The 15,198-nt window shown below is 35.3% G+C and overlaps 1 protein-coding gene across 10 annotated transcripts in view; it reads left to right on the top strand.

Moving 5' to 3' along the window:
• PPP1R12B (protein phosphatase 1 regulatory subunit 12B) overlaps window positions 1-15,198 on the top strand; it is a 246,141-nt gene that overhangs the window by 179,757 nt on the left and 51,186 nt on the right. The window contains exon 1 of one of the 10 annotated variants that reach the window (XM_074308821.1): window positions 10,821-11,456. The exons of the other annotated variants lie outside the window; for them this stretch is intronic. Within the exon in view, the coding sequence (XP_074164922.1) occupies window positions 11,355-11,456 (102 nt within the window). The 5' untranslated portion in view covers window positions 10,821-11,354. Of the gene's footprint in view, window positions 1-10,820; window positions 11,457-15,198 lie in introns of those variants that run through there. 10 annotated transcript variants of the gene reach the window in all.

Consider the following 15,198-nt stretch of genomic DNA (forward strand, 5'->3'; position numbering starts at 1 on the left):
ATTTTGTGTCCGATTTTCTTAAATCTCTTAACACAAATTAGAATCTACATTGGAGTTATTACCAAATGGAAATGTATCATGTCTAGTCTCTGAAAACCACTTTCACAGTGCCATATTTAAATTCCCCCAAAGAAGTAAAGTAAAAATAAAATATTATGGTGTAGAAATTAAGGGCAAAGGGCAAATAGCGGAAAATCTTTTTTTAATTTAACCTATTACAACCAGCCCATCAAAATATTTTTATTTGATGAAATATACATGGGAGTAGGGGGCAGGGGAAAAGTACACGGAAATGAATCAGTAATTATTAATTTCTCATGACAGGATAGGGGATGTGAACAATTGGTAAATCCTCACTAGATTGTAAACTCATATTAGATTATAAATTCCTTGAAGGCAGTTACCCCATCTTTTACAACTTTGTATCCCACACAATACCTTGGTACTCACTGCTTTATAAATAGTAGACACTTCATATAGTGTCTGCTCTCTTTTATATTCCTAGCTTCTAAAGGAGAAACTTAGTAACTGATAAACTTATTTTTAAGGTTATTCAAGTAAAGTTAATAGAATCCTGGATTTCAGAGAAACATCACAGACCATTCTTGTAGCATGAATCAGTATCCTTGACAACATGCCTGACAAGTGCTAATTCAGCCTTTCTCTGGTCATCTCTGGTAATGAGCTCACTGACCTCACTGAATCATAAAGAAGTTCTTCTAACTTCCCTTTCTTCACCCTGCCCTGTGGTCAGTACAATGGAGTACACTTAGGATACACTAAAGAAATTTTGTAAACTTAATAATGCTGAGGAGAGAACATGAGACATATTACTAGAGATGCCCCTTCAGAGAGACATTCCATTAATCAGTACTTTTTATTTATATGGTTCCAAATGCACTTACTATAAAACCTATATCTTCCCATCTCTTCCCCAAGGCTATCATGAGATACTTTGTCAGATGTTTTACTGGAATTCAATTGTATTATTTCTAGGGTTTTTCTACTATCACTTAAGTCACTTATGTTTAAAAAAAAAAAAAGAAAGAAAGAAAAGAAAAAAGTGTTCTGTTGTTCCTATGAAATTGGAAATCCCTTGAGGACATAGACCATGCCATATATATCTTTATATTTCCCTCATTGCCTAGCATATTGCATTTTACATAGTGGGCACTTTTTTCCTCAAAGGAAAAATAAAAAAACAGTTTTATTGAATAACATGCTAGGCAAAATAGCCAAAAATAATAGATTAGGTAATCCTGTGTCAATACAAACAAAATCTTGAAAACAAGCACAAGTGTTCTTAAAGGATATTTAGAGGATATGATACTCTGATTTAGTGTGATCTATATTTGCAAAGTAAAATGAATAGTTAAAATTATTTGACTATTTCAGACAAATAGTTTATGAATTTGTTATCTAGATAATTGAAGTTTGTTTTAAAGATATGTTTTTATGTTTTAAATTATTGCCTTCTCCATTTCATTCTGAGTATATTCATATTCTTTCCTCAAGGTTTTCTAAAGTCACTTAATTTCAATAAATAAGCAATTTGGTTATTTTTTTTGCAATGACAGGGTATTCATTCCACAAGTATTTATTAAAATATACTCACTTAGTAGGTGCTTACCACAGTGCTTGGCACCTAATAGATATTTAACAAGTTGTATTGATAAATATTTGCTTAATTAAATGTTTAAGATCAAAAATCTTATTTAGAATGGTAGAAATCAAAAGATTTGACAACAGGTTAGATTTTGGAAAGATAGGTGAGAGACTGGGGAGTTGAAGATGAGACCTAGATTATAAGCCTGGGTGACTGGTTGAATGGTAGTACTTTTATACAAAAGGGGAAATTGGGAAGAAGGGAGGGTTGTAGGAAAAGTTTGGACCATGTTGAGTTTAAAATGTCTGTAAGATATCAAGAACTAGGGCAATTGAAAACATGAGACTGATTCAGGAGAAAGGTTAAGTTGGAAAAAAAAGATCCACGAGTCATCTGTAGAGTAAACCCATTGGAGCTGATGAGATCACCAAGTGAAGTAATAAAGAGGGAGAAAAACAGAGAGGATAGGTCCCTGATGGACACCAGGCTTAGCAAGTACAATCGGGATGAAGATCCAGCAAAAGAGATTGCTTAGAAAGCACTTAGCTAGGAAGAGAACCAGGAAGGGAGGGTATCAAGGAGAAATGAGTATTCAATATTGTCACAGGCTGCAGAGAAATTGTAAAGGATGTTTCAGAAAAGGTCATTGACAAATTTGGAGAGATCAGATTCAGTTGAATGACGGGGTCAGAAGCCAGACTCCAAAGGATCAATAAGGGGAAAAGAGGAAAAGAAGTGAAGAAACTGATTGTAGATGGCCTTCTCAAGGAGTGTAGCTATGAAAAAGAGGATGGATAGATAGAAGATGATAACTAATGAGGATGGAATGAGGATTTCTTGAGGATGTGAGTGACATGGAAGTTCTTGTGGATAGCAGGGAAGCAGCCAGGACATGGGGAGAGATTGAAGACGAGTAAAATGGGCATAATGAATGGAGCATTCTGCTGGAGATGATCAAGCAAAATGGGGTCAATTGTGCATGTAAAGGGATTTTCTTTGGCAAGAAGGGTCACCTCTTTGTATCAGAAAAAGATGAAGGAGGAGATTGGCACAGAGGGCATTTGAGTGATGTGACATGAGGAGGGAAGAAGGAGCTCTTGGCAAATGATCTCAATTTTTTCAGTGAAATATGAGGCAAGGATCTCATATGAGAGCGTGGGGAAAGAGGAGCCATAGGGGTTAGAAAGGTTGAAAAATTTTAGGAAAACTGCTGTCATGATGGAGTTTATTAATACTGAAATTTCATATTTTCTTGGGCCATTATTTGTTTAGGGTATTAACTTAAACATTTACTGACAATTATATCTTAAATAGACTCAAATATGCATTCATAAATGCTGAAGAATTTCTCTTCTGTTTCTCTTTATTTCTCTTGACCAAAAGCATGTAGCCATATTGTTATATCAAAATTTTATTCTGCTGTCCAGCTCTTGTTTCTGCTACGGTATGTGGTTTTTGAAGGTGTCTATGGACAAGCTCTATCTGGAATAGGAAAGTTGCTCTCAGATAAAAAGTATAATTTAAGAATACCTAATAACAAAAATTTTTGTGTGCATATGCATTTTAGAGAAAATCAGTGTATGAGCACTAAAATCACATTGTAGTGAGAATTATAAGTAGCATTTATTTATGTACATAAACATATTTGTCTAGCCCTCCTTATCCATATATGGTTCACTTAATCCCTGTTCACTTTTTTTAAAAAGAATCAAATTAACTCTCTGAGCAAATAAACTAGTACTTATCTTCATAATCAGTCTGCTGCTTTGCTTATACTTTGTCTTGTCCCAAACTTGTCTCAGCTGTTGTTAACTAATACTTAATCTTTATTGGATGGGGTTTTTTCAAGCCTATTGATTAGCATTCTATATATATGTCTATATTGCTATATATTCCTGTCTTATTCTCAGCAGAGAAATAAATTATACAGATTGGCAAGTATGGTAACACATTATACTACTGTTGAGTAGGGTTTAGTTTCTGGTTTTTGGTAAATGTCATCATTCTTGGGCATTATGAAGTAGGATCTCAAAACTATCTCTATCCCCTTCACATGGCAATGATCTTTGCTAATTATGAATTGCCACTTTGTTTGGAAGGCCTAGCTGTTGATTTGGAAAATAATCGGCCTGAAATTCCAAACATTCCTTTCCTGGGAGGAATATTGGCTCTAATTTGGACTTCTGACAATTGCAGCACCCTGAGATGGTTCAGGCTGTACCTGTTCATCTAGTTTGAGCTCTTCAGTGATATTTTTGGAAACTCCAATCATAATACAGATTGGTCAAAGAATTTACAGTATGCACTTGGATTACCTGAATGTAATTGTGGGAAACTATGACAATCTGAGATTTGTGATGCTTTCAGTGATTGTGTTAACCATGAAAATCCATTTTGTATGGTTTGTGAGTATTACTTATCCACCAAACCATGAGATTACTATAAACTTTCTAAATGGATAATCAATAATGTTGCTGCCTTTTCTAAGTTCACCTATGGGTTGCAAATGTTAATTTTGCTTCTGAATGAGTGACATTTGCCAGTACTATTGACTCACATCAGTTAGATGGATCAAGCCCAGCCTATCACCAAGCCTGTTCAACTAATAGGTGAAAAAGATATCCATTTATCATACCTACAGGGAAGCAAAAATCATCATTTTTTTTACCTACCAGTATCTAGGATCTAGATTTTCAAAAATGACTTCTCATAAAAGCATTTTTCACAGCGCCTATCATCACAAGTAACTGTCACTACTGTAGTTATAAAATGTTATCTTTGGTCATATTATGTAAATGTTTTACATAATTGTATATATATAATCTATATCTGATTATTTATTGTTTCAGGAAGGAAAGAAGGGAGTTACAGAATTTGGAACTCAAAACTTTAAATAAAAAAATAACTTTTAAATTAAAAAAACATATTATCTTTGCTATTTGTAGAATAAAATCCTGACTGAATGTTTAGTCTCTTAAAGATCAAAGAAAGAGGAAAAGGACCTATACAAACAAAAATATTTAAAACAGCTTTTTTTTGTAGTAGTCTAAAATGGAAATTAAGGTAGTCTCTTTCTATTAGGTAATAGTCAAATAGTTCATGGGAATGTACTGGAATATTGTGCCATAAAAAAGTATGAAATGGACAGTTTCAGAGAAAATTGGGTCATAGAGGAGAGAACACTGGATCAGGTATCAGGAAGAATTACACATTCAAACTGGGTAACCCTGGGTAACACATCACCTCTAAGAGGGAGGGAAGGCAGTACCTCCTTCACAGGGTCATTGTGAGGATCAGATGAGATCTTTATAAAGCACTTACTATGCATCTGGCACCTAAGGTGCTATATAAATGTTTATTCCGTACCCCCTTCTCCAGTACAGTGCAGAGCAGAAGGAGCAGAACTAGACCTGTTATAAAATAAGAACATTTTGCAGACAACTTTTGAAAGACTAGAACTCTGATCCATGCAATGATACAACATTAAGTTCTGAGAACCAAAAATGAAGCACTTCATTCACCTCCTGCCAAAAAGGTGATAGACTTAAAATGCAGAAAGAAACATACTTTTGGACAATGGCTAATATGAGAATTTGTTTTGCTGGACTCTGCATATTTGTATGAGGGCTTTATTTGTCAATTTTCTGATCATTGATTTAAAGGGGACGATAGAAAGGAAAGACAAATACTTGTAAATATAAATTCAAATTTTAAAGTTAGCTAGTATCTTGAGACCTCAAAGATTTTTATAGAAGTATTTTTCTTGTATTGCTAGTGTTTTGGTTGGTCTGTGATCTTTGTGGTATTAGATACACATTGGATAAGCTTAGGAAAGATAATTAATCTGAGATAATGTTAGTTTTTCCCCATTTCCTATTTTTCATAATTAATATCTTTTTTATTTTATTTTCAATATATTTTATTTATAGATTTTGTTTCTACATTTCTTATGTTTTCCAGTGCTTCTCTTCTCAGAGAGCCATTTGTAATAAAGAATAAGTGAGAGAAAAAAGAATAATTCTCTAAAACTAACCAAACCATCAAAAAAAAAAAAAAAAAAAAAAGCTTGACATTATCTGCATTGTTCCATGCCCATGATCCCTATCTCTACTAATATCTTTTCTTTGGGGCCAAGCTTTGTTCTGTATAATTCCAGTAGTCAATTCCTATTATTTTGTTATTTTTCTTTCCACTAAAATTGAACAATTATAAATAGATTAGTTTGGAATCAATTTAGTTCTATGCCATTTATTTACAAAGTGGCATAGTGATAAGAGTACTGGACTTTGAGAGATCTGAATTTGAAAACAAACTTCAGCAATTATTAGTTAAGGGACAAATTATTGGACTCAAAGCTTCCATTTCCTCATCTGTAGAGTAGGAATAATAAATGTAGTATTTCACAAGATTGTAGTGAGCATCAAATTAGAAAATACATTAAATTCTATGTCAATGGCAACTATTAATATCTCTATTTTAATTTGGTATTGATCTTAATGTTTGCTATCACAAAAATTAGTGTTTTGCCTTCCATGAATAAGTGATTTGTGATTAACTCTGCCTTATCAGTATCAGTTTCTGTTTTTGTAATATAATTTGGTACTTACCACTTTTAGATTTTTCCAAATCTCTTCTTTAAAGAAAGTGTTCATAATTTATAGAACAAGGCTTATAAATGTTTGCTCTACAAGCTCTTAGCCTCTTGTTTTTATCAATCTCATGGCATATTTTATAAGGCATATTCTTGTGACATATCTTGCGCACTCTTTTAAGTCATTCACTATTAAAGTTTATCGAATTTATTATGGGATGTTGTATAGTATTCTATGTAGAATTTTTCTATTACTTCATCTTGCATAGCAAAAGTCCATTGTATTCAAAGTGGGGTTTTTTTTCTTTTTTTCCTCTCTCCTTTTTTTTTTTCAAATGATCTTGAAAACTGATACAAGATGATTATTAAATGTTCCATAAAGTTTTTCTTACTGTTCTTGTATGCCTAACAAAACCAATTCTTTTATTTGTCTCTCCTTAGAGAACTTGTGAATATCCTTTCACTTAGCTGCAGTTTTTGTCTCTTCCTTTAATTTGTAGAGAAATTGACAATATTTATATGATTTGATTCCTCCAGTCCTCCAGTAGTGGATTTGATTCCACTCAATAGTCACTGGACAAGGAATCTCATACATAGAGTAGCAGGAATAGGATATTGTTTATTGATTGTGTAAAACTGTTCCTCTTCTACAAAGTAGAGAAACATTGTCACTGTGAAGCACAAATGAAACTCCTTGAGACCGAACAAATTTTATATCAGTTAAAAACTATGGAATTCATTCCATAGTAGTTAGCATCCTGGTGATGAGCTTTTTGCATTCAACTAGCTTCATCTTCAAAAAGAAAATATAATCTGTCACTTAGACCTGTATTCAGAGTCATTCCAGCGTTCAGAATCTCCTAGAATTTAGATTCCACTAGTATAGACTTTCAGAACCACAGCCATCATGAGGTTGGGTTTTAATAGAGTATCAGTAGGTTGTCATTATACATGAAGCAGAGGTGCCTGGAACTGAAAGAGTACCTTATTCATTCCCATACTGCATGGTCCCTAGAGCACCTAGATACTAGCCTTTTTTGTTTAAAGTTCTAATTTAAAAACCTCCTTTTTTCAGTCTTTCTATTTTTTTCATTTCCTTTTTAGTTAATAATGTTAAAAATCAGTCTTAGGTGCACTGCTTCAAGTTTCCAATTTGCCTGCCCTTTGCATCTAGGAACTAAATTATAGCTAGTTCTCACTTTACATAAATTTTGCATTATCATATTTGACTTTAAATAACATTCTGAAAGAAGTCCATATTCCAAAAGAAATCTACATTGACTTTTCAGTACTCTGCTCGCTCACTCTTTGCTCCTACTCTTCTGCAGCCTCTTATCCCATCCCTCACACCAAGAAATAAAAAAATTTAAAAACCCAAAACCAAAACTTTCCAAGTGAACACAGAAGAATGGATGCTGCAGCTTGGCTTGAAACCCTCTAGTGCTGAGAGAATAGATCCTTGCCCTGCTCTGTGCCCCACTCCCTTTCCATCTGCCTGTGCTCAGATACCACTTGTCTGTCCTACTGCACATGTACTCTTCTGTCTGTGTCTGCATTGGGCTTTTATGTATCTGCTTTTATACAGAAATCACTTTACAGAGAGCTCTGTGGAATGGTCCACTTATGTAAAGTGAGAACTGTTGTATATGTACAGTTTGATGCTTCAATGTTGTTCAAGAATGTTAATTTTCCCATTCTTGTTTGGCATTATTTTCTCTCTGCTATGGTTTGAGATGTTCAGTAAGTGAGATTTAGTGCTCTAGGGGCAGTATTCAATCATGATCCATTTTATTGGCACGCTTACACATTTTGTGTATGATATTTCAGAACCAAGTAAACATTTGTGACCCATTTATTTGACTTTTATATTTGCTTTCAGTGCTAGAGTTTAAGGACCAGACTACATCTTTGTTCAGTGCTCACAAATGAATCCAAAAAGTTTACCGACATTTTTCCCAGTTTCCCTCCCCCAAGAGGAGTAAACCATATGGAACAAACCTTCTATGCTGCTTATCTGAAATAAATCATTTCCTCAATAAGTTTGTAAGGCTAATTGTTCCAAGTGTACAGATTGGAAATCTTCTCCCTCAGGTCTGTTGCTTTCCTGGCTTTGTCACTGAGTGAAGATACTTCTGGAAAGACAGAATTGTCACATTTCTAAAGAATCCTGCCATATAAATATTTCCCTACTAATTGTATTTGGGTAGAAACCTAGCCTATAGCTGTTTAGCTTTATAAATAGTATATTCTTAATAAATATTTGCTGAATTGAATCAAATTATAAGTGTTTACCTACCAGTTTGTCAAGTACTTAGTCATTTGTGCTTGGCTAGTGGGTACATACATATAGGTCATTTATTTTACTCCCAAAGGTGAATTATTAAATATACTATGCTACTTGAAAAACTCAAACCTAGAGTTCCATTGATTACTTTTAATAAAATTTTCTATTTATGGTAAATATTTGCAAACAACATTGTCTTCCTTAATAAATGGAATATAAGAAGTGTAATTATAACAAAAGCTGCAAGGGAATGGTACATGTATACCGTCTCTAAGAAAAACATTATGAAAGATAGAATAAAAAAAAGTATTAGAGTCACATATTCAGAGAATTTGTTTATCCTCCCACACCTCTTCCATGTTCTTATTAGCCACTTGATTTCCCAAAATATTCTTGAGGCCTTAAGACAGCTGATGAATTCAAATTTGCTTTTATATTCCATGCTTTAATACTAAAGTCATTTTTTCAGAGACTGGAGATATGATAGGAGGGGACAGAGGCTAAAATACAAATCAAGAGTAACAAAAGATTGACTTTTTTGTCTAAATTATCCCCCCCCCCCCAATTAATTGGTTATTTAAAAAAAAAAAAAAAAAAAAAAACACCTTGGCAGGAAATGTGTTATCAAGATTGTTCTTGCCTTCCTTTAAGAAATTTAGTAACCTGTTAAACCTCTGTTCTCCATCTGGATTTGCCAAATTGAAAACTATATCCCTAATTCTACCCTAATTAGACATAGTGGCTTTTTGTTGTTGAATCATTTGAGTTGTGTCCCACTCTTTGTTACCCCATATGGGATTTTCTTGGCAGAGATACTGGAGTGGTTTGCCATTTCCTTCTTCATCTCACTTACAGATGAGCAATTGGGACAGAGTTAAGTGACAGAGTCACACAGCTAATGTTCCTATAATTTTGTCCCAGAGGTTAGTTTGAGTTATAGCTCTTCTCTGTAAAGTCATGGCTCTGTATTTATTCCCTAAACTTACAAATTTTTCATTAAAAAGTAGTAGTTAGTAGAGATGAATTATCTTAGTTGATGATAGCTATGTAATCAAATATTGTAATTTAGCACCCATTAACCAGAATCACAAGAGCAGCTGACACTTGATGGTTTCACTCCAGGCTCATTTTGAATTCCTTGTTCTAATACTGCAAGTATTGCCAATGTAGCTAACATGTCTTCCTAGTTAGAAACTGACCCAGGTCACAAGTCTTCCCAGGAAATTTCAGACTAGGGATAATCTAATGCCAGATTAAGCCACCTTATTTTTTTTTATTTTTTATTTTTTGAGCCCACATCTTCCAAGTTATTCTAGAAATTTTGGAATGAGGGACCTCAAAAAGCATCTAGTCCTTCAATTTGATTCCCATCAAAAGAGTCAAAAGAAAGAAAGAAAGAAATGATGGGTCTGTTGTAGGGGAAAAGAAAGATGAGAAATTTTGAACATGAAAAAAAATTATGTGGAAAAACAAAAGACAGTACCCAGGTTCCAGGAATCCAATCAAAAGTGAATGGCATTTCAGATGTTTTCCAAGACAATGACACAGGAGCTCCTTGGTGGAGGTGTGATAACAACAGAGGGCAGAAGACCAGCTCTGGGAAATGTCTCTTTAAGCCTCCTCCAGCATCCTTCCAGGCCGAGGGCAGCTTTCCTGGGGCTCTCTGAGTCCCATCCTCTTTCCTGGTCACTGCGTCCTGGCAGATACTAACCAACTTCTTACTCAAGGGGGCAGCCAGGAAAACTCCCGATTTGCAGACCAACCCCCTTTCTGGTGGGCACTTGTGGGGTGCAGAAGGAACTTTGGCTGGATGCCTCTGTGTGTCTTGTTTTATCATGAAGGAAAAGCTCCATTAGCTTAAAATCCCTTTGTTCTGAAGAGAACTGTGTTTAGAAAAACCAGAACTTGAGACCCATGCCTGCCATTTAATCCCTGACCAAGTACCCTAGTGAGGTGGGGTTTGGCTGTGGATTTGCCCCCCCCCAAAAAAAAAAAACAGATCCTAAAAGTTAGAGAGCTTTCTGTTCCTCCTACAAGTGGCAACCCGAATCTTAAGTTGAAAGTGAATCTTTGCCCTTGGCCCCACTCCAGCATTCCTCACTAAGCGAATAGGGATTTGGAATGTCAGAAAATAGCAAGAGGGAGGGGAAAAGATGTGTGTGTGTTTATATGTAAAAGCAGCTCCGACTGGAAGGACTTAGGAAAACTTCACTTCCTCGGAGTTGCGCTTTTTTTTTTTTTTTTTTTTTTTTTTTTGGTAAAATCTTGGCTCCTTATTTGTACTTTTTTTGAGTTCTTCAAATTGCCCAGCCTGAGCTTGTCACAGCAGCCCGTGTACTTTTGGAGTCCAAGGGAGTCAGGCTGAGGGAAGCATTCCCTGATTTCTTTCCTCTCTGGATAAAACGACAAAAGCTGCTCCCCAGACTTCTCTTTGGCAAGGACGGAGGCTGTTCTACAGAGCTTTCATCCAGGCTCATTGGGAGCCTGGGGTCAGGCTCTATTAAAGGGCGAGCATCCCAAAGCCTCATTAAGACTATCCTTCGTGTGGAAGATCAAGGAACCACCGTGGGCATAGGGAGGTGTCTCAGCACAGGATCTGGCCCCATAAAGGTACCTGTCATTTCTGGGCACCCGTGGTCAGAGCTGAATTGGAAGCATTGATGGAGCACGGCTTACAGATTCTGCCTTGCCGGGGACTGGTTCAGAGCTCAAGACTATAATTACCAGGCGGTTTGCATCCTTTTTTTAGTTCTATAAGAAGGCTTTTTGCACCCACTCAGAAGGAGGGGTTTTGGAAGGGCAGCCGACAGGACCATTTTCCCAGTGGAGTGAAGATTGCAAAGGTGGGGTATCTCTCCAAATCCTGAGGAACTATGTCTTCCCTATACACCCGAAGCAAAGAGTTCACTCGGAGTAGGAAATCTCAATCTGACTCTCCCCCGGCATCACCCTCCCCAATTGCCAAGACACTCCGAGTAAGCAGTATTTTGATTTAATGTACATTCATGATTTGTGTTGGAGGTGGAGTGTAGATGTGTGTGCCTGTTTGTGCTTGTTTTTGCTCCAGAAATTAGAATTTACAGGGCACGTGGGGTCAATAGGAAAAAAAACAAAAACTGGTTGGCTTTGTAAATAAAGTCCTGTTAGCTTCTTTGCAAGAAGTTTTGGTTCAAAGTACTTAATAAATTCCTGAGGAAAAGCACATTTTAGCCATGTCAAAATTCATGTGATGTCTTGTACTTTTTTGTGATTTGTTTGGCAGTAGGTTTGTTGATCCCTTGTCATTATATCATGAGAGATTTAAAATGTCTTCGTTTTCTTGAATAATTGTGTATTATGTCGGAAGTGTTCCCAGGGAAGTCTCCAAATGGAAAGTAAGCTGAACTTTTTCTGATTATGAAATTACAATTGTGGGGGGCAGAGGGGGTGGTTTGGCGGTGAGCTGTGGGACTCAAACTTTGCTCCTCAAACTACCAGGAACCAGACTTTAGAACATAATCTTTAAAAGTAGAAGAGAGCCCCTCAGGCAGACGCAAAGCAACTTGGGAAAGTACAGTCTAAAGATTGGTAGTGTTTTAACATCCTGAAGAAATGCACATTATATGTATACATGAGTTTACATTTTCTTCTAGGTTTTACTATTAAAATAAGCCAGACCTCAGGATTTGCAACTAATTTAGAAGTTTCCAGTGGAACAAACCAGAAAATGCAAAAACTACTGTGTACCATAAGAGATAAAAAACTATGGTAAACTTATTATAGGTAATAGTCCTTTCATAGAAGAATAACTTGTCTTAATCAGAGCTAAAAAGGGGAGAAAGATCATTGTTTCTTTTGGAATCTATGGGGAGAAGCCAAATTGATCTGGAAAGTTTGAAGGAGAATGTTAATCTAATATCCTAGCCTTTTTTATTTTCTGTTTCATTTCCTATAACATTGTTGCTTGTATGGTAGAATTTAGTATAAGGCCTTTTGGTCTCCTACCCCATCCAGATGCTTAGTTTACTAAAATGGCAAAAGAACTCTTGTATGAGAGAGTTTCACCCATGTACTTGTACTTGCTGTACTGGAGTGTATACAGGAAATCCCAACAGTCTTGGTGCAGTTTTAAACTTTGAAAGCTTAAGGTGCCCTCACAGTCCCTCCTCACCTCTGATTGGAAAGATTGATGGAATCAGGCTTCCAGATTCTGCTTAGCTGATGATTGGTTCCCTAAGCTTTTATAACTTAAAAGTACACTAAGATTTTAGGGGACACCATGATGAAGTTGAAAGGGCATAAAATTTGCTATCGTTGAATCCTGGATCATTAGCTTATTCTCTGTTTTCTGAAGAAGAGAAAACATACTCATTGGATATATTTAGTTTAGCTACTTCCTGCTAGTCATAGAACTATTATCTTTTTTTTTTTTTAATAGTGATCATTTCTGCCCCCTTTTATACTTCTCAGATTTATCACAATATATTGATTACCTATCATATGCAGGGCTTCTCTTTTGTCTACCATCACTTTACTTATTGCAAGAAGCTAGTTAGGTAGGATGAAGTTAGGTAGGAGAAAATACAAATATTACATCATTTTTTAAGACGTCATAATAATTTATGAGTTTTATTTTTTTAAATTTAGTATTATACCTGATCCTCACTTCCCAATAATTAATAGCTATAGAGAATCATAGCAATCACAGCTTATTGTAATGAGTTTTTGATGGTCAATAGTTTTTGACTTAGTAAAGAATATTTTGGAGCTATTGAAAATAAATGCTCTTCCAGTAGAACAGCAAGATTTCATTAATCAGGTTCACCTGATCCATATGGCTTTAGACTTGTAAGAATAAAGATGCTCTACAAATTCAACCTTGGTTTTTTTTTATTATTATTACTGTGCCTTTGCTGCCTACTGCTCCCATGGAGGTGCCATTAGCTTCCTAATGTAGAGAGAGTTACAGTGGTTAGTATGTTAGCAGTGTTGCACAAGCAACCACTGTAAGGATTCCACAAACTTATTAGCACACTGACATGAACAGTGAATTTATTAGAGACAACAAAGTAAAACTATTAAATTAGTCACAAATGGGTAATAGAACATTCACGTCATATGTAGGTCAAGATTAAATTCATTTTAAAAGTGAAGGTTGAGAATAAAAGCTTCAGAATGGCTGTGGGAGTTCAAAGCCCAGACAAGTGGAGCCCCTGGAGACTAGGGCTAAGGGATAGAGGGAAGGGTTGGGTCCCCAGACTGTCTGTTGTCAAGTCTATCATGGGGATCAACAAATCCAGGTGGAACTTTAGAGGATTCACCTAAGATTCCCATTTGTACGATCCCATTCTATGGGCTCCAGAGACTGAACTTTAAAGACCATAGAGTTAACTAAATCTGAAAGTGAATTCTTCATTTTTTAGGCTCAAAGCCTAGATAAAGTCATTCATTAGTATTATCCAAAGCCTCTAGTAAGTAATCTATAAGTTAGTCTTTATAGAGAATGAGAGGCATATCTCCTGCACTAATGTGTGAAATAAAAAACATATGATATTGATATTCTTGGATGTTTTTTCTGGTAATATAGTTAAACTTTCTTACGTTGTTTGATACTCTAAACTTCTTTCCTTATAAGGAAAATGTTTTGAGAGAGAATTGGAAAACAATATACATTTAGATAGGGAGCTAATATTTTGAAAATATATTTCAATATAACCATAAATTAAACTACAAAAGATTTTATTTTGAACTTTAAAAAACAAAAATAAACAAAGACAGAGAAGATGTGGGCAACATCAAAACTAGCTCTGATGGTCCGTGCTTTAGAGATAGAAGCTAGCTTTTTGTTCTTTTTAAAACTCCTTGCAGTAGTTAATATGATAAACAGTATTATAGAAATAGTGGCCTTTAGTGTTTTTGTTTGATAACTCCAATATTGGTTTCTAATAATCATATTTTTCTACCAATTTTTTTGAGTAGTTTCAAGATGACTCTCAGCAGGTGATGGCAATTTCTTTGGTTTCTAAGTTAGAGTTAGGGAGAGAAGGGGTAAGAGCTATTGTAAATGGCTGCCTAGAAAATCAATATTCCTTGCAAATTTCTGTGTAAAACAATACAAGGCAATGGCTAATGAAAATTTTGAAAAGGTTGCCTGTGTTCTCAGGTTCATAGATAAATATGGAATCCATAAAATGTCAACATCCTCACAATTTATGGAAAAACCTTGATGGGTCTTGAGGATCTTTGAAAATGGCTGTAAGTGTATTTATAGCAATGGAATTTAACTTGTATTTTAAAGCCGAGAGTCATTACATTTTAAATTTCAGTTCAGATTGCTACCATCTTTGCCATTATCTAGAATGGAAAATGCTAGGATTGTAAGTAGCAGTGTTTTTTCATACTTTGTTGTGGGTCACTTGTTTCAATCATGTCCGCAACTCTTTGTGACCCCATTTGGGGTTTTCTTGGCAAAAATACTGGAAGTGTTTGGCATTTTCTTTCCAGCCCATTTTAGAAAGGAAGAAATTGAGGCATAGAGGATGAAGTGATTTGCCCAAGGTTACACATCTAGTAAGTGTCTGAGGCCAGATTTCAACTCAGGAAGATGAGTTTTACTGACTCCAGTTCTAGCATTCTATCCACTGTGCCACCTAACTGTCTTCCTTTTTTTCATACTAACCATAAAATTTACAAAATGAGGAATAATTTTTTGGTAACATTAAAAGCAACTAAAAATTT

Source organism: Sminthopsis crassicaudata, chromosome 4 (assembly GCF_048593235.1).
Source record: "Sminthopsis crassicaudata isolate SCR6 chromosome 4, ASM4859323v1, whole genome shotgun sequence".
NCBI classification, from domain to species: Eukaryota; Metazoa; Chordata; class Mammalia; order Dasyuromorphia; family Dasyuridae; genus Sminthopsis; species Sminthopsis crassicaudata.